The sequence below is a fragment of the Macrobrachium rosenbergii genome, chromosome 41 (assembly GCF_040412425.1).
Source record: "Macrobrachium rosenbergii isolate ZJJX-2024 chromosome 41, ASM4041242v1, whole genome shotgun sequence".
NCBI classification, from domain to species: Eukaryota; Metazoa; Arthropoda; class Malacostraca; order Decapoda; family Palaemonidae; genus Macrobrachium; species Macrobrachium rosenbergii.
In genome coordinates, this window is record NC_089781.1 from 38,404,488 (window position 1) to 38,430,078 (window position 25,591).

General features: G+C 35.6%; 1 protein-coding gene across 3 annotated transcripts in view; it reads left to right on the forward strand.

Annotated features, from left to right (window-relative positions):
- Positions 1–25,591, forward strand: part of LOC136826815 (septin-9-like) — a 106,106-nt gene that overhangs the window by 69,314 nt on the left and 11,201 nt on the right. For 2 of the 3 annotated variants that reach the window (XM_067084262.1, XM_067084263.1), the window contains exons 2-4: positions 17,029–17,658; positions 17,836–17,939; positions 19,847–19,947. In XM_067084262.1, coding sequence (XP_066940363.1) covers positions 17,529–17,658; positions 17,836–17,939; positions 19,847–19,947 — 335 coding nt within the window. In that variant the 5' untranslated portion in view covers positions 17,029–17,528. The remainder of the gene's footprint in view (positions 1–17,028; positions 17,659–17,835; positions 17,940–19,846; positions 19,948–25,591) is intronic. The other variant, XM_067084264.1, reaches the window with a different exon arrangement.

Below are 25,591 nucleotides of genomic sequence, written 5' to 3' on the forward strand. Positions count from 1 at the left end.
TTGATTTCGAGCATTTTTTAAGATAAGGTGTGATGGTTATGCCGCTGGATTTTTATTTATAAGGGTTTGGAATGCTGTTTGTACAGGGTATAAGGTTTCTTATCATTATTTGTAATATAGTGGTCGAAGCGATGAATGTATTATCTCTACCCGATATGAGTTCGAAGCTCAAAATGGGAGAGAAAAAATGCTTCATGTCATTTCTACTCGATTTTCCAAAAGTGTGTCGAATAAAATCGTATCCAAAATAATTCGGAACTCGATATGTCAAATTATTACTTTTTGGTCTTTTTTCATATATCCCGTGAATGTGAACTGTAGATTTCTTACATTTCGCATCTTTTACGTTTACAATACGGGGGCCGTTTTTTGAGTGCCACGTTAACCATGAAGATTTCAAAACTTTACTATATTACCAATTTCAACCGCAATGACTAAACAGCCTTAGTTATCTTCCAGTATAGAAAACAGTGCACCAACTCTCAGGTTTCTCTCTCTCTCTCTCTCTCTCTCTCTCTCTCTCTCTCTCTCTCTCTCTCTCTCTCTCTCTCCACCCGTCTGCCTTTCAGCTTGACTGATGATAATGACGATTACAAAAATAAACGGAGATAATTATGATAAAAACTTCAAATGAACGATGGTACTGCGATGTAGGTTAAGTGGGCTGAAACGGCCACAGTAAGTACGACAACGAGACAAGATTCCATCCTCAACAAAATCTATAACAAACCTACTCCAGTTACTTTTAACCTTATGGGAAAACATTGCTACATTAGAAAAATACTAGAATAATATTAAATTTTAAAACAGACATTATCCATTGATAAGAGTAAACGAGTAAAAAATGCGCCCAAAATTCTTCAGCGCAATCGAGTTTCTGTACAGCGTATAATGCTGTATGAAACTCTTAATGTGCTGCAGTTTGAAACTCTCAGCCACGACCGGGCAGCGCTCAGTTGCTCCCTAGATGCTGTCAGGTGAAGATACGTCGGCGGCTGTCACCTATAGCGGTGCCAGACGCACGATCCAACGCTAACCTTAGCGTTAAATATAAAAACTACTGAGGTTACAGGGCTGCAATTTGGTATGTTTGATGAGTGGAGGGTGGATGATCGACATACCAATTTGCAGCCCTCTAGCCTCAGTAGTTATTAAGACCTGAGGGTGGACAGAAGAAGTGCGGAGTGACAGACAAAGCCATCTCAATCGTTTTCTTTTACAGAAAACTAAAATGGAAGTAAGTATTGAGGCGCGCAGATCTTACATGTGTCTAATTTTAACAAACAGCTATTCATAACTGCGAGGCAAAGATTTTTCCAAGATCAAGAGAACGACATGAGAAAGTTGTGGTAAGGGACGTGAGGCTATTCAGCACCCCTCGGTTTTCTTAGTGATACCTAGCGCTGTGATGATGAATTCCTCTTCATATAACCACTTCTATGTAAAAATTGACTGACACTTCATACTTCGGCATACAGATCGATCATAGTAATAGCAAATAAATGAAGTTGTGACAAAACAAGAGACTTTACATATTTTGTTTGATTTTATTTAATCTATTTTTCGTGTTATTACGAGGGATAACGAGGTTTCACAAATGACCTACTTCGGTGGTATCCATCTCTCAGTAAGTTCTCAAGAGTCTAGGCATCTAAGCAGTCACGTGCCTTCATCCCAGCTTGAGGTTGATGTGTACATTCTGCCCTTAAACAAAGAAACAGAGAAGAGTGAGTGAAGGGAAGGCTTCAAGCGAACGACAGGCGATAAGTAGAAGTATTGTGAAACAAAGGAAATGTTTGCTGGTTTGTTCCGCATACCGCTTTGCTTCCATCAGAGATTATCATCACTACAGTCAGATGACCTCTGTTCAGCCTACAGTAGATTTCAAGTCTTTTTCTCACCTCATATGTCTGCATCCCTTTTGCGCCAATACCAAGAGGAGTGATGTAACAAAGCAAATATTTCTAGCGACCTCATACCAAACCAGCTAGTGAGCTTGTGTACACGTTGGCTTCTCCCACAGTTACCTGCTGTTGCTGAATTCATATTAGCACTGAAATTTTGCCAGGTTGTGGCTTGATATGTCTTGTAAAAAGGCAACGAAACTCAAGGGTTCTATTATATCAACAGTAAAGTTAAGTGTTCAAGTTATGTGTTTTTCATTGTAAGTTGCAGTGCCATAGCGATTTCTTTGCTTTATATGTCGTCGTAACAGTTTTGTTCCGTCGAAAATTCCGCGCAAGAAGTATTATAAAAACAGCAAAAAGAAAGGCAATCCTTGATTTATTGATGTACACTGAATTACCTCCATTATGGATATATGTATAATAATCACATTCGCGTGATTATCAACTTCAGGACTGTCGGCTTCGCTGAATGAAGTAATACTTGGTAAAGAATGAACGTAATACGTGCTCACATCTTCCATGCATGAGTGTTGTGCGTGCATATGGAACCTTAAAGAGGTTAGTGTATAGAATACATAAAACACTGCAAGCAGGACGCAACTTCCCGTTACAGGCAGAGTTCCAAAGGATACACAAAAACAGGAGCCAATCCCACAATATAGAAGTCTAGCATCCATAGACGATAACCCTTCAGTTGCTGCAGTCGTGAAGAGAAAGTGCTTGTTGAGTCGATGTCATTGGAGGAGACATTCTTCGGTATTCAAAAGAACTATGCTTAATGCGGAGACTTTCTCAAAATGTTAACAAGTAAGGTCTCTACTGAACCTGGTGTCAGAATATTTAGTAGACGAGAATATCCCTCTCTCAAAAATAAGAACGCTTGCATTCAAGTGACTATAGTAAAGCTCCGTGCTCATCTATCTATCTGTATATATATATGTATTTATTTATCTATCTATCTATATATACATGTATTTATTTATCTATCTATCTATCAATGTATATATATATATATATATATATATATATATATATATATATACAAATGTATATATGGAAATTATATATAATATATATATATATATATATATATGTATAGATGGATATAAATATATATATATATATATATATATATATATATATATATATTTACCTATCCATCTATACATTTGTCTATCATATATATATATATATATATATATATATATATATATATATATATATTATATATATATATATGTATATATAATTTATATATAATTTATATATATATATATATATATATATATATATATATATATATATATATATATATATATATATATGTATATATATATATATGTATATATGAGCTCAGGTCTTTACTATAACATTTCTTAAATCCCAAAAGTATAAAAAGCTAAATAGAGAAACAACAGTTAAATATCTAAAGCAACACTCTTCCTGTAGTGTAAATGGTAAGAAGTGATATTTTCATACGTAGGATATTAACCAACCTGTATTCTTTCCTGTGGTAGGCTACCATAAAACATCCCTCTATATCCATTAATTTGTATGAAAATCAGATATTCCTATTGATTCATTCACTGGCTTTTTAAAAGAAAATTGTCGCAAATCGATATACGATATTTTTATATCGGAATACTCAGAATAGTGGAAACTGAATTGCTCCTGTATTAAGATAAATTCACTAAATGCAGTTGAGATGATCACTCTGTTGTTCATACATCAGATCTGATGTTTCTACCTCAAGGCTGACGGTCCTACTGAAGGAGGTCTTGTCCTTCAGTTTCTTCAGTTTTAACAACTGAGTAGCAAAGAAATTATTCTTCTCGCCAAAGTGTCACTGAGAGCTCAGATGCATGCAATTCCTCAATAAACCCTACCTATGAAAAAACAGTCAGCACCAATTGGCATCATTCACATACACACGCACAGGGGTAAAGAGAGAGAGAGAGAGAGAGAGAGAGAGAGAGAAGCATTTAACAAGGAGCAACAGAATGATTGCACACTCAGGGGAGTTATGCCTTGAATGAAAATATCTCCCAAAAGAAAACCCTACAAGCTTCTTCGGCCTTTACGACGCCAGATCTTAGCAAGCGACAGTCTGTTATCAATAAAGTTCATTTTATGACGCGTCTTATGATGCTCTCGAATTTAAATGTTAACGATTCCAGCGTCTGACCTTTCATAATGACCTTTCCTGACCTTCTGCTTGTGACAGTGATCTTTATGCGTAGCTTTGAAGGTCGGGCTGTGGAGAGGAAGACGGGAAGAGACGTAAAGCAATAAGTGTTTTGGCATTTCCCTGATCTCATTACGACTTTCCTTTGTCAGCCTTTAATTAGCAGCTCTCTTTTATAAAGGCTTCCTGTTAGACGGGATACTGTGTGCGGTATTTGTTCTGACTTCACGGATAAGCTCTGATAGTGTTCGCCGTCTTTCAAATGACTTCCCTTTCTGCAAGAAACGGCATTTTTAAGTCTTGGTTCATTGTTTAATTATGTTCAGTGTGCAAGACACATGATAATTACATGCAATTTCATGCCAAAAACTAAAAAATGCACTGATTCAGAAGCAACAGTTCATGCTCGCACGCTTACAATTGTTTATATATATATATATATATATATATATATATATATATATATATATATATATATATATATATATATATATATATATATATATATATGCACCCAATGCAGACACACACACACACATATTTACATATATACTTATGTATATATGTAAGTATATATGAACACTACAACAGGCGCACACGTATATATTTATATGTATATATATATATATATATATATATATATATATATATATATATATATATATATATATATATATATATACATATACATACATACATACATACACAGTATATATAATACAACTTTACTCACTAAAAGGAGAAGACTTGCAAATAGTTAAACTTCCAATTCCAGGAAAATAAGTTAGTGTTAGGTCGCTCGCCCAGTGTCCTTCTCAGCTTAGACTACGATCCACTTCAGTTTATAAACTAACAGATTGTTAATTCATTGAAGTCAAAAGAAGTACAACGCATTTGAATAGAAGAGACTTCCCATTAGGGACTAAAACTCCTCATGTCTTACAACTGCGGCGAGCATCATAGCAAGTACACTATGAATTATACACACAACCACACACACACACACACACACACACACACACACACACACACACACATATATATATATATATATATATATATATATATATATATATATATATACACACACTTGCATAATACACATACACACAAATATTTATATGTTATATATAAATATATATATACTGTATATATATTATATATGTATATATATATATATATATATATATATATATATATATATATATATATATATATATATATATATATATATATATATATATATATATATATATATATATATATATATATATATATATATATATATATATATATATATATGCACTCATAATACACACACATATATATACAATATACAATGTGTGTTTGTACATACGTGTATGTGTATGTATGCGCATGTGTGCATTTAGTTTTATCATTTCCTATAAGGTCAGTTCAATAATGATTCATGCCAGGTAAATAAAGTCATCTGGACCAAAGCACTGCGTAGAAAACGCCAAGTTCACGTGTACTATGCAAAACCGTTAAAAATATCGGTAACTGGAGAAAGTCGAGATGGTGAGTCCGATGGCAGGCGTAAGCGGAGCTCAATTCTGCAAACCTATTTAACCCAGTATCAAGAGAGTTCTTTTGGGCTGGATTAACCGCAGATTAACATCTCAGCCCCATGAACGTAATACAAAAGCCCAGCAGTAATTATAAGTCATGATCAAAAACGAATAAGAAGTGGTTGCCGATTGCATTTTCTATAGAATAAATCTGGTCATACCTAAACCATATCATGCGTGTTTCTACTTGCTTACATAATTTACCCTCCCGTCCTCTGCGAACAGTTATGTTGAAGTTAATGATTATTTTTGAATAGTTATTTCCAACTCCCTAAGTGATCGCAATCTATTTTCGAGCAAATCCTGCAGAAGAAACTCGAATATAATTTTGGGACAAAGACGTGACCTACTGAGCGTCTCTCAGTGGTGTTAATAGCCGCGCTGGCTGCCTCTAGATGTCGTGCTTAGTCCACAGCTCTTTCACGAAAAAATTACCGAGATTCAAAGATCTATTCTCCAACACGAAATCCCCATTCGCTCCTATTGTCTGCATCTCTGCATCTAGTGAATAATCAGGTAACCAGTTCTTTTGTAAGTAGACGGAATAATTCCAGAATAATAGTCTTTCAGGTCCATATTGTTTGTGTCCCCAATACATCCCACTTATTCCAAGAGAGACATAAAGAGTATGTTTTCCGAAAACAATATGTGCACCATGATACATTTGCTCCATCCGTTTTTTTATCCTCTCATTTTTCCTTATATTATATCTTCTCGAATATGAACCCACACATTTTGGTGGCATAATCTTGTATACGTTCATTATAGTTTTAATTGTTAAGTTGATCATTTTCCTTTATTCATGTCTTAGCGTATACTTCTAAACACTCTTCTGCATCTCTAGATAATTAATCCCAAGGTGAAATATAAACAACTCCCGAAAGCACAGAATGTATCTGAACTGAAGATCAATGGCCGGGGTTTTACCCAGCTTAGCTTTCTGACGATCCTGTTCTTCTTCCCCTTTCTTTTCTGCAGACTTATCAACTCCAATCATGGATTCTGTTACATAGCACATTTTTTGTCTAGGAGAAGATTTTTATACTTTATTCCCCACACCGCTGGACTGTGGAACAGCCTCCCAGAGGATGTCATGCATCTGGAACTTCAGAAGTTCGAGCGCAAAATGCAATGCATTACTACCCTAATACTATTCTCCTTGCATTTTAATACTTTTTTAATCTATTTATTAATTTTTTTTTTATTTAATAAGTGGGATCTCTTCTTTCTGTATTTCACGTTACTTCCTCTTACTTCTTCATATTGAACACCATATTCTTTGGAAGCTTGAATTTGCTTGTTCCATATGAAAGAATTCATCTTCTGAGTAATAATAATAATAATAATAATAATAATAATAATAATAATAATAATAATAATAATAATATGTGGAAGGGTGCAAATCTCACGCTTTTTTCACTTTCGTGTAGTTTTGCCATTTTCTCTATGTAGGTCCTGAGCGACCCTTTGCAACTTTCCGAGGACTAAATTATTCAGTTAGATTTGGAGTTATAATGAAATACATTAGATTTAGCTTTTATGCTCTCTTCACTGCCGATACTTGGCCTTCGTTGATCACTTGTCATCAGAGTGAAATCTTCGTAAAAGCGTAAAATTGGGAAAAGACAAATGCCAAACTATGCCTTGTCACTGAAGCTTTTGTTTTAGGGTAATCTAAGTGACCACTTCAACTGAGAATGGGGTATTATCCTGTCAGTTTGGATGAAAGTGTAGCAATTATCATTGAGTTTGCCCTCAGGAGTTTTTTCTCGCAACATGTTGGTAAAATCCTGGTTTCATACATATCCTTTGGGCAATAACTCTTTTAGTAGATCATAGCATAACGCTTCATCTGAGAAATTCTCTGCTGTTCAGCGCAGCTTAGCTATTCAGTCTTCATTTACATTCATTATAACAAAAGAGTGGACATGTCACATAACCAGTCTCTTTTACGACAAATATGAGTTTCCCTCTTAGTTTTCATCAAGAGAAAAACGCAGAGGTCCTCGCCTCAGTGTGTGCTCAAGTTTCCCACTGGACTCGTAGGTTTACCAGTCCTTTGTGGTCAATTCCGCAGAAACCGAAAATCTTTCTTTGTTGTCAAATATTGACGATCGCGATGATTTGCGTTTTGTGTGTTAATAATGATCTTGTATTGATTTCGCATTTTTTCACGAATCGCTATTGTATTGATGTTTCATTGATTCGTAAGTAGTGATTTCACATTATTTCAATAACAGCTGTTACATTTTATTTTTATGTTTCATTGATTCGTAATTATAAAGTTTATGTGGCTTGGAGTTGATTCTTTACGTTCCACTGGCGGAAAGCTTAGCTTAGAAACGTTACTTTTATATTTTTATTTAATTTACTATTACTGACTCTTTATTCACATTAGAGTTCATTTGAAGAGGAAAGGAAAAGTTGAAAGTAACAACTGGATGAAAATGGGGGAAGGTTTCTATACAAAACGGTGTAGGATAAAGTGAATGAGAAAGACTTTTGATACCGAGATGCTGGACCTGCCAAACTACTAGTATTTGTCCTTTGATTAATAAAATATGAAAAATAAATGTCAAATATGCGCCTGATTATTTACAGTACTGTCACGCGTCATATTGATTCCCATTTCTACTTTTACGCGGGACAATTGTTATTATGATCGCGTTGTGGCGGCCAAAGTACTTGGATTGGATTGGTAACCATAGAGAAAAGCCAGACGCCTTCGGTAACAGGCCCCTTGAACGTCCTTGAGACTGGGCCACCATCCTCAGCCTTTAAATACTTGCTGAAAATCAGGATGATAACACGTTCTAGTGCTACCCGGTCTAACGATAAAAATAAATGCATGATGTGTGTGTGTGTGTGAGTGTGTGTGTGTATGTGTGTGTGTGTTTATATATATATGTATATATATATATATATATATATGTATGTATATAAATAATGTATAAATGAAAGTAGAAATGGGGAATCAATATGGCGCGTGACAGTACTGTAAATAATCAGGCGCATATTTGACATTTATTTTTCATATTTTGTTAAATAGAAGATAAATACTATGTAGTCTGGCAGGTACAGCAATCTCGGTATCAAAAGTCTTTCTCATTCACTTTATCCTACACCGTTTTGTATAGAAATCGTCCCCTGTTTTCATCCAATTGTTACTTTCAGCTTTTCTTTTCCTCTTCAAATTAACTCTAATGTGAATAAAGAGTTAGTAATAGTAAATTATATATATATATATATATATATATATATATATATATATATATATATATATATATATATATATATATATATATATATATATATATATATATATATGTATGTATATATGAATTTTATCACATCACCTTTGATTTTTATATACACAAACGTTGAGCTGCAAATGACGTTTCATATCCAATTCGCTCCACCTCGGGAATAATACGAAGGGGAATTATAACCGATAAGTGGTTCGTCACCTGGAAGGGTCGAAAAGCCGGAACAACGAGAACCACGACGTTCAGTGACGCCCTGGACCACCCACCAAATTCGCCAATCAAGAGAGTATAAGTTGATACCAACTCTGATGTACAAATCACGATAATATGATAAAAATTTATTCGTATATAGCTACGTGTTTCAAATTCACAAAATCGGCTGTCATGGTATCAACTTATACTTCTCTTGATAGCCGGGTGGTCTAGGGCGTCACTGAGCGTCGTTGGTTCTCATTGTTCCGGCAGTTCGACCCTTCCAGGTGACGAACCACTTATCAATTATAATTCTCCTACGGTATTATATCCGAGGTAGAGCGAATTGGATATCAAACGACATTTGTAGCTAATGTTTGTACATATATATATATATATATATATATATATATATATATATATATATACATAAATATTTATACATATATCTATATCTATCTATCTACAGTATATATATATGAGGACAATGTATGCTTCCATATGCAGAATAGGCTATCTGCTATCTTTATACACTATAAATATACATATGTACACTGACACATATAAGTATACATATATATACATATATATATATATATATACAGTATATATATGTGTGTGGGTGTATGCGTGTGTAAACGTGTGTACACGTATTTGAAAACAAATATAAAGAGGTAAATGTGTGGGTATAGCCTTCCATCGATGTTTTCTCATCATGGATGTATGTTTATAATGCAATGAACCTTTTTACATGACCAACAGCATGTGCTTCACATTCCCTACTTCAATACTTTTTGCTTGCCTTTTACTCACACAGACACAAGCACATACAGTATATATTTTTTATATATGCTGTATAAATGCATATATTTATGTATATATACATACATACATACATACACATACATACATACATACATACATACATACATACATACACACACACACACATACATATATACATATATATATATATATATATATATATATATATATATATATATATATATATATATATATATATATATATATATATAATGAGCAGAGACCATTGGTACAGGCCACCCAATTCTCTTTTTCTAGCCCAGACCACAACAAAGCAACAAAGCAAAAAGGACGAAACCAGAATATGCGAGGGGCTTAACTACGAAGGCAGCGATAGACCTGCATCTCAACTGAATGAAGGTTATAAACGACAGGAAAACCTTGAGCGAATCCTCAGACCTGAAATTTCTGTTCCCATGTTCTTTTCTTGGCTCCCAGCCAAGGCTGGTATTCATTCACAACTGGGTCCACTGGTGGCGGTAGGCCCAGGGTCGAACTATGGACATTTCGAACGAGAGAGAGAGAGAGAGAGAGAGAGAGAGAGAGAGAGAGAGAGAGAGAGATCCTCTCTTCCAAATTAATTACAGTAATACAATTTCCTTTTGCTCTATATGACTATTGCTAAATGCTAAGGTAATTTTCTCTGGCATTTCCAGGAATTCAAACGTCAGTTGGGGGAACTTCATAAAATGCCAACCTTCCGTGCTAATGGATTAACTTCTAATTTACCTGACAATTGCTCCTTTGCGAGTGGATTCTTGGGTCACGGTTTTCCTGACATTTCTTATCTTTCTGTGTTGCTTCAGGCAACTCACTTCGCCTCTGTGTCCCTACCCGGACTAGTTTCTTCAGCTGTCACTGTAATCTGAGAAAGACAATGATCTTATAATATTGTCGAGAACTCAGGCTTCTATTTTTCCATCTGCATTGTAGAAAAGTTGGAAAAAATTATAATTTTATTTTTTATTGAGAGGAACTTCTTCTTTAATAGAAAAAGTTGTATTCTGACAACTAACGGAGATTTCTGTCTGAAATGGGCTGTAGTTTAGCGGCTAATGCTGGTGGGAGAAGGCGGGAACTAGACGAGGCAGTCAAGCCGTGAGTGACGATCATGAGCAAACTTTCTGTTCCTACTACAACTAAAACTAGAACAAAGATTGAATTGATCTGAATGAGATATGCAACCTCAAGGAAACTAATGGCTACTCCCTGTAGAAAGAGAGGTTTTAAGAATTCCTAGTCACTGAAATGTGTGACTTTTAAAAGTAAGAATCAAATTGAACTTCTGTACATGAATTGGTTGGTCCTTAGGGCCCTAGCCAGCAGAGTTAACTCTGCAACTTTCCGTATCACTCGGAAGGTCGACTTATAGAACTTGATAAACCAGAAACATTTGTCTCAGACACCAGAATCTTGTGACTTGATCCACATCGTCTTGCAGAGAATTTTGTGGCTTACCTCACCTAAATCGAGTCTCCTGCTTGTACTACGGTAAGCGTAAATCATCACCGATAAATCATGTATACCTCGAGGAATCAACAGGTACATTCATCATTACACAAATTCCTTTGAAATTCTTGCTGTATTTTTCTCATCAGTAGTTTGTCCAACTTCGGTAAGTTCTGGCGATATAATGCTAACCAATTTTGTAAAGGTTTCTTTACAAAAGAATAATAACCAAATTTTTATCCCTCATTAATATGATGAATGAATAACTAGTAACAAAATGCCACAGATTTGAGAAAATCGTCAAGGAAAATATATTATTATTATTATTATTATTATTATTATTATTATTATTATTATTATTATTATTATTATTATTATTATTCCCTTTACCTCCTCTTACTTCTTCCTAATGAATACCATATTCTTTGAAAGCTTGAACTTCAATTCAATGGGCCCCGTGGGCTTGTTCCATATGATTAGGTTTCGTCTTCTGAATAATAATAATAATAATAATAATAATAATAATAATAATAATAATAATAATAATAATAATAATAATAATAATAGTAGTATTCCTGTTTCACTGAACCTCTGCTTTTGTTTATATTTAATGTGTCTTGCATCCTATTTCTTCAGCATTTCTAAAATGTTGTGTCAGTTTAAAACACTGAGGATTAAAAGTTACAATAAAAGATTTTTCTTATGGGGCATTAGGCACACTATGACAAGGCGGATATTTGACTGCCTTGCCTATGCCTTTGTGTGCCACATACCCGCACGGAGTAATAATATGATGACCATGGCCACAATGCCACGATGTGAGTTCATGTCATAATCTTGTACTGAAGACTGTTTGCAGTAATGCGGGTCACCCCCAGACTCCTCTAGGCTTCTCACAGCATCGCGGATACCACCAGAGCTTACTGCATTGTATCATTGGATTAGAATGATAAAAGTGATGCGTGCTGTTCAAAACACGCTTCTTTTCATTCCTTTTCGGAGCATGCTGGGAAGTTTGGAAGGTTATTGCTATCAAAGACAACCCATAATATTATTTCAATGATTTCATTTTCATTTTCATGCAGTCAGTTGCCTCTGGTGCTATAGAGGTAAAAGCATCCAACATCATTAAGTGAAAAATAACTTAACTGGTGAAGTGCACTCATTTTTACTTTCACTACTTTAGTTTCAGTTTAATTAAGATCCTCAAAAAAAAAAAAAAAACTGTCCAGAAACCAGATTTATGAATTCTGATGACTTTCTCAGAAACAGGAGGACTTTTAGAGGTCAGACGTTTTATCGTACACAGAATGACCTCCTTCATGCTCTTCATTTTCGGGTATTTTTTTCTCGTTTGTGCCGAGTGCGGGAAACGGGCTACAAGTCATTAAAAACTCATTTCTCTATAGAGCCTTTATTTTCCCTCCCTTCGTCATTCTGGAGAGAGAGAGAGAGAGAGAGAGAGAGAGAGAGAGAGAGAGAGAGAGAGATCGGGATGGAGAGAAAGAGTGGGGACGAGACAGTCACGGCTTTTGTCGTCAATGCAATATGACACGTCTTGGGGGTAGCGTTCATTGTCTCATTTTCCTTTTATGGTTTCGCTTGTTCTTCTTTGTTTCTTTATTACTTCTCCCCATTTCCTTTAGCCGTGTTGCTCAGCCACCATAAATGAGGTAATGTCTTGGTTTGTGAAATCATTTATTGATGGTCGCTTGTTAGTTGGGTGCACGCCATGAAGAACGCTCAGGGATTTCTTACTCATTCCGACTTTTGCGCTTCAGTTTAGAGACTTTTTCTTTGTCTTTTCTCATAGTCCTCGACTACATGTATGGCTCTCTTCACAAGAGTAACGTTTTCCTTCCTATCCAGTTGTGTATATCAACATCACGTCTGATTGTTTTCCTTCATTGAGAAAAAGGAAATCTAAGGAGACGCTGGCTATTCCAGGTGTTTCATATCGTGTTACAATGTTAAAAATAGGACAAGGCACTTTAGAATCATGACTGACATCGGAGAGGAAAGATTTTGCACCACTAGCCAGAGACAGCTGCACACCATACTGAAATGAACTTTCGTATGTATACAGAGCATATAGACGAATATTTGTGTACAATATAAGTGAAATAAACACACGTCAGCACATATGGATGCCTATGAGCGTTTATTTATGTAAAAAATAGTTTTTTTTTTCAGTTTGTGGATGCATTTATACATATTTGCCTGTGATAAACAACGTAATACTTTTGCCATCAAGTGATTTCTAAGGCGAGTATAAAGATTTATATGTTACAAGTATCTTCAATGTACTTTCTTTAGAATAACGCTGGGCGGTCAAGCTCACGTTTGCAATTAAATAAGGCCGTTTGGCGATTATTTTATATTCGACTTTTGTCATGATCCTGGTTTTCTTTGTTTTCTTGTGTAAAGCGATTTTAGCCTTTCTGACGTCTCGTCCCTTACTTTACTAATAATAATAATAATAATAATAATAATAATAATAATAATAATAATAATAATAATAATAATAATAATAAACCCTACTGATGCCAATAATCAGAGAAGAAACAAAAGGTGAAGAGAAAGACAAGATGACCCTCCATCAGCTCAGCCACTCACAGGAGTCGACTTTCACTTATTATTATTGGCATTTGAGTTAGAGATTCTCGCTATAGGCAACAAATGCAATTTTCATTTGATCTGCAATGCTGAGATTATTATTTGGAGAAATGATCAGCATTACAGGGAAAATTGAGGAGGGTTAATTTTATGCTACTGAAGGAGAGGGTCTTTCACGAAAGCTGATGGGAATCAGTACAATTAGAAGTAATTTCTTGCTCGCCAGACTGATTGGTGTGGACTAATTTTTTCATTTACGCATTATTGCTCGTTGATGATCTTTTTGGGGAAATTTTTTAACATATCTTAGTACTAGCTAAGATAATGTTTGAAGCGTTTCTTGTTTATTTTCTAAAGATTCTGTAAGCTGAGCGGAAGGTTTAAAGAGAAAGGAAAACTCGTTATTCAGAACAGCAACAAGTTTCAGTGGTGGTTTCTCTATTCACTCAAGTCCAAAATTCTGATATAAACAAGTCGGCCACCTTCTCGTGGAATGCAAAGCACTTTGTCGCCGTATCCTGCCAACTGAGTACCCTTCCTCTTTCCTAAAGCAGAGTTCTGTCACATGAGCCACTCGGAGGGATTAAGGGACTGGTGTGAGATTGCAGTGTTGTGACGTGACCTCCGTTAATGTTTTCATTACTATATTTATACTGATCCAAGGATCGAATAGAAGTATCCGATCAGAGACTGCTGTTCTTCAACACTGATATCCAATACTCGACACGCGAGTAACCCTAGGAAGCACAAACATGGTTGAGATAACGTAAAAATACAATTTTCCCTTGGTGCAGCCTTGGAGCAGAACAGTATACAGTAGAAGGTTGCAGCGGCAGATAGGGTTTCGTAATCCATTAGCTCCGAACAGTCAAGAGAACGTGAAACAACAGTGTTCTAACTAGACAAAATGAGCGTGTTCAGTGGGAGCTCTCATCTTGAAGAAATTTGAGCTCAAGATTTGCCAGAATAACCTAACAGATGAAGTCCCTTCTGATACTCTGGAATTATATTCGAGCGCACTTACGTGTTTACTTCTTCATCCTAGAGGTACTCTTCCTTTGCTATTGGGGGGCTGTAGTTTTGATTGTTGATTTCAACGGGCGGAAACTGACATACCCATTTCTCGTTCGGGTTCCAATGGTTCTGGATTTTTAGGACATGGAAGGCATGATTCCTGAAGAGATAAGGTATTATAAGGATGATATTTGGGAGAAACTGAGAAGTAGAAGACGTCACAGATGATCTTCTTGGATAAGAGCTTACGCCGTATGCACACGGGCGATTGACAATAAACAGACAGCATCGTCGATGAAGTAGTTGTGGCACACAAGTAGAGAGCAGTACCTGTGTACTGGTATGAGAAACAGATAGACAGGCAGGCAGATTAAATGAGCCCTAGCCATCTTAAAGGTTAGTGTTTGTTATGTTTACATTAGAGTTGTTGGAGGATGAAGAAATTGTTTAAAAAAAAATTCCTCGCATTTAGGAATAAATGCTCTAACAAAGTCGTGATTAAAAGGTTTGGATTTAGGTCCCTCATTTTTAATATGAATACTTGCAATGTTTGATAGACATATCGGATTCTTTAGAGGTACACTTGACTCACGATGCAATTCACTATAAATCTTTTGAATAGTCCAAAAGTCATGAAAACGGAAAGAAAAATTCCATCTTCCCAGATATTTAGAAGCAATATTGGCAAATAAAAAAAAAAGATGGGAACATGATAGTGGAAACAATTACTCATGTTCTAGTAGAAATGGGAATTATATTTCCACTGTAATATGGAATATCTGAGTAAGAATTTCACCGCCAGGATATGTTTTTGGGAAGCCAAGGGGAGTTCTAAAACAGCTTGTCCATGAAAAGGCGAAACCGGCACAGAGGAAGAAAACAACTGTGCAAAATCCACTTTCAAGTAGAAGAGAAAGCATGAACAGCACAGAACCGCAATATAGTAGGCAAACAGAAGGGTGTGAAAACAATTCTTAGTGAAGTGGTGTAATGTCTGACAAGGAAGGAGTGGCCATCAGAGCCTTCATTTAGATTCTGTTATGTGCCACAAGGATATAAGTAGGGCATGTCAAATCTCTCAGTCGCGTCTGAGAAGGAACCACTGGGAGGAAGCAACATGCAATATTCATTCATCGATCTTGTTTTTGGGAACGCATTAAAGATCAAGAATGAAGGCTGTCAGAGGGTGTTGCATGGCAGTGATAAGGTATAATATGAGCGCCCATTTGAACACTTGAGATAACTTATGTCTCCCGCTGAAGTGAAAGAATATTACAGAAACTATTCATAACAAAATGCGCCGACAATTTCACACATAATAATGAGAATGCATAATATGCCTTCAGTTCACCGAGAGATTTTATTGCTTGGTTAATTCATCAGTCAAAAACAGTCTGAGGTAGCCAAAGACTGAATAGGATGAAAACCAGGACTTGGGAATGAATGGGTGAATGAATGGCTGGATGGAACCTTCGAAATTTATTACTATTTCCAAGATGCCGCTCCCAGGCGCTTTCTTCTTAACATTTTATTTTGTACTTATAAAGATGGCACTCCTCAGAATGAGATTTTGGCAAGATTTTTTATAAATTCTTTGACTCTCATGTAGAGGATCATAAGGATTTTGCAGCATACGAAACGAAACATTATTGAATCACGGCTAACATTTTATTTGTGTTGATGCAGTCTCAAAGTTTATTAAACACTGAGTCTCCTAAACTATCCCTTTTGCAAGTTGGACATTATTTCATCGTGTATTCGAAAAAACAGCTTTTACTGAATGTTGAATGTTTATTTTATTTCGAAGTGATGTTGTCAAATATTATATATTATCAACATTGTATTTTCACAACAGCAAACCCTTACATCCTAACACTCATGAAATAACTGAACAAATAATTGTTTTTCTATTATTGTAATATTACCCGACGCAATGCTGTAAAAGGCCTATAATTAAATACCCTAATAATTTTCTCTTTTTTCAGGAACTGAAGACAAGCGAAGGGCGCTAACATAAACTGCAAAAACTCCATCATTACCTACAAACGACTCTTCGTGGTTTCAACTGCAAACTCACCAGCTACTAATGACGCACGGCCAAGACATCTTATGTATCCGTCAAGAACATTAGACTTTTTCTTGGGCGTGCACAGCATGCCAGCATTATCATGATAGTAGCTACGTAAAGCTACAGGATGTTAAAAACACCGATACCTAGTGATAGATCGTGATGACTTTTGGAACCAAGGATTATATACTGTCTTAAAGTAACACTGGGGAGGTCCTAATTCCTGATTTCAGAAGTGATATCGAATTCTGGAAATTTTGATGCATTTATTTTTCTTGGAAACTAATTAATATTTGGGACCTGCACAGCATTTCGATTTCTTAAGTTATTCCCATTGTGTAAGAGTGCTTTGTTTCATTCGAAGCTGGAACGTTCCTCTGCCAGTGGAAGAATAGTGGAAAATTAAAAGTATACAGGATGCCGCAAGCAGGGGTATTGGATCTGAGCCCTCCGGAGGGCTTGACTTACGTGGGCATAGATACCGTCCAAGAACAAACAAGATTAAAAGCATTAAGGAGGGGTTACACTTTTAACCTCATGGTCGTAGGTACTTACTGATAAACATACAGTATTCCTTGTTTGAGTTTTGGTTAACTCATGGCTATACGCAGAGGAAAGGAATATGCATTGATCTCAGCATTCTTAAGTAACAGGTCCAACAAACATGAAATATTTTTTTCCATATTTTCTTTTCAAAACCACTTAATATGTTTTTCCTCATCAGGTCGCAGTGGCTTAGGGAAATCAACGTTAGTCAACACACTTTTTAAAGCCGCTGTTGCTCGCAGAAAGCCTGGAGAGGATGAACCTTTGCCACGTACCACAGAGGTAACTGATGAGGAAAATCTTGATTTGGTCCGTCCGCTTCTGTGTCCTCACCATCAGTATATTCTTGGACAGTCATTATCCTAGTTACCGCATGCCTCGTCAGTAGGTTAAGTTTGCAGAATATCTATGAAAATTTATAATTGTGAAATGTTTCTCTTCTCTTTATATTTCGACTTTTCTGTTGTACATTCAGGTTATGAAGCCCTAGGAAAAGGATGATAATCTTTGTAATTAGGCAAAGACAGACGATGACAACTACTTAGCGTTTTATGGGAAATCTTGTGTTCCATTAACTATTGTACTCACCAATTCCCTTTCCTGACTGGTGTGTATGACGTCTCTCCAGAGTATTTATATCTGATCAGAGGCAGATTTTGTGGAAGTATGATGCAACTGCTACGAGTCCTTTAGACTAAAGCAATAAACATAGTATTTGAAATTTATTTTTTCTTCTCTCATGAGATTATCAAGCAAAATCTCTCAGAGTATTTTTATTCCAAGACTTCTTGTTTAAATGACAATGCCCAAAGATGACTTTAGTACTTGATTTTCTGTTGAACGCCCCAGCCTCTTTGCCCAAGAGAGCTTGTGCCAGAATCTTTTATATTTCATTTACTACTTTCTCTTAAACAAAATAACGCTTCTAAAAAAAATCTTCTAGTAAACCTGTTTCACTCATTTACAGGTATTATATTATCAATTTAGCATACACACATGTATAAATATATATGTATAACTGAATCACGAAAACATGGAAAGTGATGAATATATATAAATAAAGACAAAATCCACGAAGGAAAGAGAAACAATGGAGTGCTTCCAGGCGTTTCGGCTTATAGTCCTTTACTTTGCAGACTGAAGAAATATAAAAATAAGTTTACAAAGAAAGCTCATATAAATGGTAGATGGGGATTACAAAGGAAAAAATATGTACCTGGAATACAACACAATTGAAGAATTAGTAGAACTGCTAAAACAGTGTTAAATATTTAAGAAGTTTTACAAAGGATTAGGCTCAACAGTTCAGAAGTAGGGACAGGACAATTAAAAAATTATACAAGGAGGTGACTGATCACCAAAAATGTTATGAAAATACAACTCAATAATTCTCTTTTTTTGATAAATAATAGCAATTTTTGCAAGATGAACATTTAAAAAAATTATATTAAACATATGAATATCATACATAGAAAAATATATATAAGGTAACTAATTTGTAATTAAGTCAGTGATTTTATCTTTTAGGTCGTTCCTGAACATTTTTTTAATACAGGGGTCAAAATAATACATGTCAGAGCTAAGGTTAAAATTACAGCTGAAAGTAAGCGGTGTATTAGTGGATTCTAAAAGATTTCGTGAAGAGAAATCTTTCGATCTGGCAATCACTGAACTTTCAGTCCAATTTATCCTGTGAGAGTTTTTACAGATGGATGAATGTAGCATTGGATGTTTGCCCAGTTTTGACAGAATAGTTATGTAGAATTTATGTAAAACTTCTTAAACATTTAACCCTGTTTTGGAAGTTCTACTAATTCTTCAATTGTGTTGGGCTCCAGGTACATACTTTTTCCTTTGTAATCCCCATCTGTCATTATATGAGCTTTCTTTGTAAACTTATTTTTATATTTCTTCAGTCTGCTAAGTAAAGGACTATAAGTCGAAAGGCCTTGCAGCACTCCATTGTTTCTCTTTCCTTCATGGATTTATATATATATATATATATATATGTATATATTATATATATATATATATATATATATATATATATATATATATATATATATATAAATATATATATATATATATATATATATATATATATATATATATATATATATATATATATATATACACGTGTGTGTGTGTATATACTCGTATACCTAATGGTTTGACTGTTCTTGATGCAGGTGAAAAGCGTGAGTGGACCTTTGGTCGAGGGAGGAGTCAGACTAAATCTCACAGTGACAGACACGCCGGGGTTTGGTGATCATGTAAATAACGAAAACTGGTGAGTAGTCTCTTTTTGGCTTAAGATGGTATATTTTCCTTTATAGTTTGTGCGTAGTGATGAGGTATTATTTTTATCATACCAGCACGTCATAAAGCAAGGGATTTAGTATATCAAACCACTACAGAAACCTAAGTAAGCTACTAGGTAATACTAACGAAGTGAGTGTTTATTAAGATTAATTTTTCTCATATTAGCCTCAAATGGAAATATATGACATAAAGTTGACAAGAGGTTGTCGTAAATGTCTCTGCTTTTGTCCTTGCATGAATATTGAAAGTGCAGGTGTACTAACACGGTGATGATGATAGATAATAAAAATATGGCGTGACAGATGTGTACATAGAACTTATGTACATGCATATTTTTATTAAATATCTTAGCTGTTTTTATTTTCCATCCAAACTTGACAGGTTTTATCTCACAGATCTCATATTGCTCGCTACTTATGTGCCTTGTAAGGAAATGAAAAGCCTTTCATTTTGTAAAAACTTTATCAAGACTATTGTCAGAAGCAGGCAGGCTTGTCCACCCAAGAGAGTTATGGACCCAACCTCAAATAGAATGTTTTCAGTGTATGCTCGTGGATCAAGTGATATGGGTGCCAACATGTCTGCCAGTAGTATTAATTCTGCTCCTGATACTTTTTAGTTTTCTGTAAAAGAAAACTATTGAGATGGCTTTGCATGTCCGCCCGCACTTTTTCTGTCCCCCCTCAGGTCTCAAAAACTTCTCAGGCTAAAGGGCTGCAAATTGGCATGTTGATCATCCACCCTCCAATCATCAAACATACCAAATTGCAGCCCTCTAGCCTCAGTAGTTTTTATTTTGCTGAAGATTAAAGTTAGCCATGATCGTGCGTCTAGCATTGCTATAGGTGCTAACAACACATGCCACCACCGGGCCGTGGCTGGAAGTTTCATGGGCCACGGCTGAGTTTCATGGGCCGTGGCTGAGAGTTTCATACAGCATTATACTCTGTGCAGAAAACTCGATCGCGCCGAAGAATCTTCGGAGCATTTGTTACTTGTTTATTTTTGAAAACCAGATGCCTTTGTGTTTTTCTAATCTCTTATCAAATATTCGTGGCCTTTCCTTTCCTCGAAACCCGTCGTGTGTAATTGTCATATTCCGTTTTGCCCTCTTGTCTCTTTCTTTAGAAAAATCTGTTGTCAAATGATGCTTTTGTGATCATTTTCTGGAAGTTACTGTGATTTTTCTTTTATTTCTAGCTTTAAAACTAAATTGTGTAGTACATGGGTAAATACTCATGCATAGCTGGTCACATTAAACCCAAACCCACAAATTTTGATAATATTTTTTTGTGTGGCTCAAAATCTTTTTGTTTACCATAATAAGATACTGACATTTTGTTACTGGTCTTTTATGCTCCTAATTATATCCTCTTTTAACATAACACTCCCTCCACTTACGTACGAAGATAGTTAATGATGAGAAGGGAGCCCACATCGGGCACGGCGCTGATTGTCTAAACTCTTATTGAGTTGACCTGGTACGTTTAGTACTCCCAGCTTTTGCAATGACATCGACATTGAACAAGTCATCCGACGGCCTTAACAAATTCTAAACTGGTATGAACAAAAGAATAAAAGCTGAGAACATCTCTTTGCTATAAATTTGAAGAGCAAATCTTTCAGAGAGTCCGATCTCCAAGGGTTGACCTTCAGTCTACATCATTGTAGCTTTCGCTGCATGTTTTGTTTATTTCCACATCCAATTTCTTCCCTCATTACCCATTTATGACACGAACAACGTCAAGTATAATGGCATGGATTCTTTTGTTCATGGCTATCACTAGGAGCTGACTTCTGTTGCCAAGTCCCAAGCTTGTGTGTGACATTCCTTATCACTTAGCTGCTGGCGGTTAGGACGGAGGGTACAGTTTTTCTTTCGCCCGAAATTCCTGTCAATCGAAAATATATTTTGATTGTGTTTGCCATGTACGTGTCAGAGTCCGGGGGTAGATTTACCTGGAATATTATTGATTTTTTATATTTCCGACACGTGGTAGAAAATGAATATAATACTTTGATATCTCATCCCCTCACTAAGTCGATATATGTTTTATAATCTATACTTGAAGAGTCCAATAATTCGTCATGCAAGTAAAGAAAGGAAAGCAACTATTCGTCTTACAGCAATTCACCTTTGTTTCTCAAGATGCCTCAAACAAAGCTACCCCTGTTTCTTGTTATCTTAGTATCCAGAATACGATTAACATTCCTTTCTCAGAAACAAGCTCTTATTCAGCCTGCTCCCAAAAGGGGTGATCACTCTTGTGCATCGAACTTTAATCTTCCTGCTTTCAGTTTTACTGAAAATGAGAAACTATATTCTAATCTTTCCTATTGAAACTTGAGGCAACTCAGCCATCTCTCTGACTAAGGGCATAAGGTCTACAACTCATGAGCTAGTCTAGCGATATTACTTCCCGAGAGCTGCGTGAAATTCTGTGTAAAAATTTTCTTTTTTTTTTCTGGGAAATCTCAGACATTCATCAGGAGCTTTCATAAGGCGGTGATTTTAAAAATACCTATTCTATGGCTTAGTTATTTTCCGATGCAATTCATTTTGAGCATTTTATTTCATTGGTAGTAATACAACACTGTTACTGAATGCACTGTGGATGAATGGGAATTTGCGATGTTTCCCTTTTCTTTTGGCTCCGTATCGATAACCTCATTCATCTGCTCTTATGCAAACGCTTCTTCTCCTCACAGGTCACTTCTCTTTCAGTATTCCTTCATGTTCCAGGATCTTGCTGACATCGTGTGTAATCTTTTTAGGAACTATCCGTGAGACTCTGAATTACTGTATTTCATAACGAGTCAAAATTAACTTATATATCTGTAAGCATCTATTTGAGTGTCCAGTCAGTTTGAAAATATGTAAACTCACCCACATACAGCAGTCAATAGAGTGGAATGAGAAATTCAAAGGATCATATTTCTAATTTGCTTCTCTTCTGAACAGCTTCCTAATACCTTCTAGCAAATAACACCTTCATCATCAGTTATGATGAAGTTCCATTTCCGTGGTTTTCGTTAGAGGATGGAATAGGCCGTCCATCTCGCCACTTCACTACTACGCCTCTTCCCTGCATTATATGTTAACTGCACATTCACGCATAAATAGAACCTAAATTTGAGCCCAGAAGGTTAACCAATTTGACCAGCTTTTCATATTTATCGCCTCTGAACTTGATCACGTTGTTTTATTATACCTACACACACGCACACGCTCGCTTTATTTGACTTTCTTGGACCTAGCTAAGTTTATAATATGGATGGCAGATGTGAAGGTTGTATGGTGATTAAAAGTTTTTTCAAAGCAAAGTGTGTCCCAGGATGTGTAGATGGCTGAGACTGATTGCTATAAAAATTTGTTGTGTTCATGGCAAAGTAAACTCTTTATCATTATGTGATGCAAGAAATCGTAGAAGGGACATTAGATGTAGGTGCAAAGTTGTGACGTCAAGAATAGATCGTGAACTGACTGCGAGGTGCCCGGTGTTGTTTGTAGATGACACAGCACTGACTGGGGATAGTGAAAAAAACCTCAGAAACTAGTGAAATTGTTTGAAAGGGTTTGTAAGCTAAACCTGTAGGTGAACCTGAAGAAAATAAGCTAAAGAGAATAAATGTAATCAGGAATATGGAGAAATGAATGTTGACATGAGAGGTGGAATAACTGGAATAGTGGATTCGTTTAGGAATTTTGGAGCAAGTGTAATGGATGAAGGTATGATGGGAGAAAAGGTGAGTCACAGACACACACAGATATGGAAGCCAAAGTTGAAATATATGAAGAGGCTGTTGAGCAAATTTTCCCTTTTAGAATGAAGTGTACGTAGTGAATGTGAAGTAAATCTACCGACTGGAAGTATTTGTGCAGTATGTATAGAGAGTGAAGGCTTGAGTGGGTGAAAAATGTGAAGATAACTAGAAAGGGTACAAAGTGTAGGGAGAGAGATGAGTCAGAGGGCACTGAGATGTTTTGGTCTGTGGAGAGATGGAGGGCAAATGTTGGGATGAAGGATGAGAGGCAGACAAACTGTCCTGGATCAGTGGAGCAGAAGGCGTCAGTATCCAAGAAGAGAGAGAGAGAGTGAATAAAAGATGTAGGTAAATGTATAGGAGGTTTGACAACCTGCTGGTGATACATCTATGTAAGAATATTGAGTGACTAATGTAGTAAAGATATCTTCTCCTTTGCTCTTCCGATATTCTGCATTTGAATTGTGAGTGAGGATACGGCCATTATCTAGTTTTCTCTCCGGAATCATCTGTTAGAGGAAATTGCTTAATAATGAATATATATTTACAAGTGTGTGTGTATTCACAAGTATTAAGAAAAATATTGTTTAGCATCATATTCACTACACTAGCAGGAGGTCTTAATCGGTAAGTGCATCTGTGAACCGCACGGTCAAAGTCATTATTTGTCGTTGCTCAAGTCCTGGCCGGCGCAGAAGCACTTATAAACTGTAATCACTTTTGGATATAAGTTATTCCTAAGGTATAGCGAATTCTATAATAAGCAATATCTTAGGCTTAATATTTATGAATATAAAAATAGTCAAGTGTGTAGTAGTGACAAAATACATAAGATATATATATATATATATATATATATATATATATATATATATATATATATATATATATATATATATATATATATATATATATTTTTATCACATCACCATGATTGCATATGCACAAACATTAAGCTACAAATGTCGTTTAATACCCAATTCGCTCTGTCTCGAAATAGCACATGTGTGTGTGTGTATATATATATATATATATATATATATATATATATATATATATATATATATATATATATATATATATATATATATATATATATATATATATATATATATATATATATATGTATATATATATAAATTTATGTATATACTGAAGGGGAACTATAATTGACAATTGGTTCGTCATCTCACGGGCTCGAACCGCCGACATAAGAACCAACTACGTTCAGTAACGCCCTAAACCCAAGCCTAAACCACCCGGCTGTCAAAAGAGGTGGAAGTTGGTACCGACTCTGCTTCACAAATCAACGTCGAATGCGGGTATTTGTGCTTAGCTTCGGTATACATACATACATATATTATTTCCGAGGTAGAGCGAATTGGATATTAAACGAAATTTGTAGCCTATTGTTTGTGTATATAAAATCACGGTGATGTAATAAAAATTCATTCATAAAATTAGCTACGTTTTTCAAATGCACCAATCGGCTGTGTGGTGCAGGTGGGTTGATGCCGACGTTAAGTACAAATACCTGCGTTCGACAGTGGTTTGCACAGCGGAGCTGGTATCAACTTACATCTTTCTTGATAGCCGGGTGGTTTAGGGCGTCACTGAACGTCGATGGTTCTTGTGTCGGCAGTTCGAGCCCGTGAGATGACGAACCACTCATCAATCATAATTCCCCTTCGGTATATATATATATATATATATATATATATATATATATATATATATATATATATATATAATATTTGTAATATTAATGTTTGTATATACTCGTACATGTGTACCGAAATGCTCAGCTGGAGTGTAACATTAAACCCCAGCTTTTTATAATGAAGGCA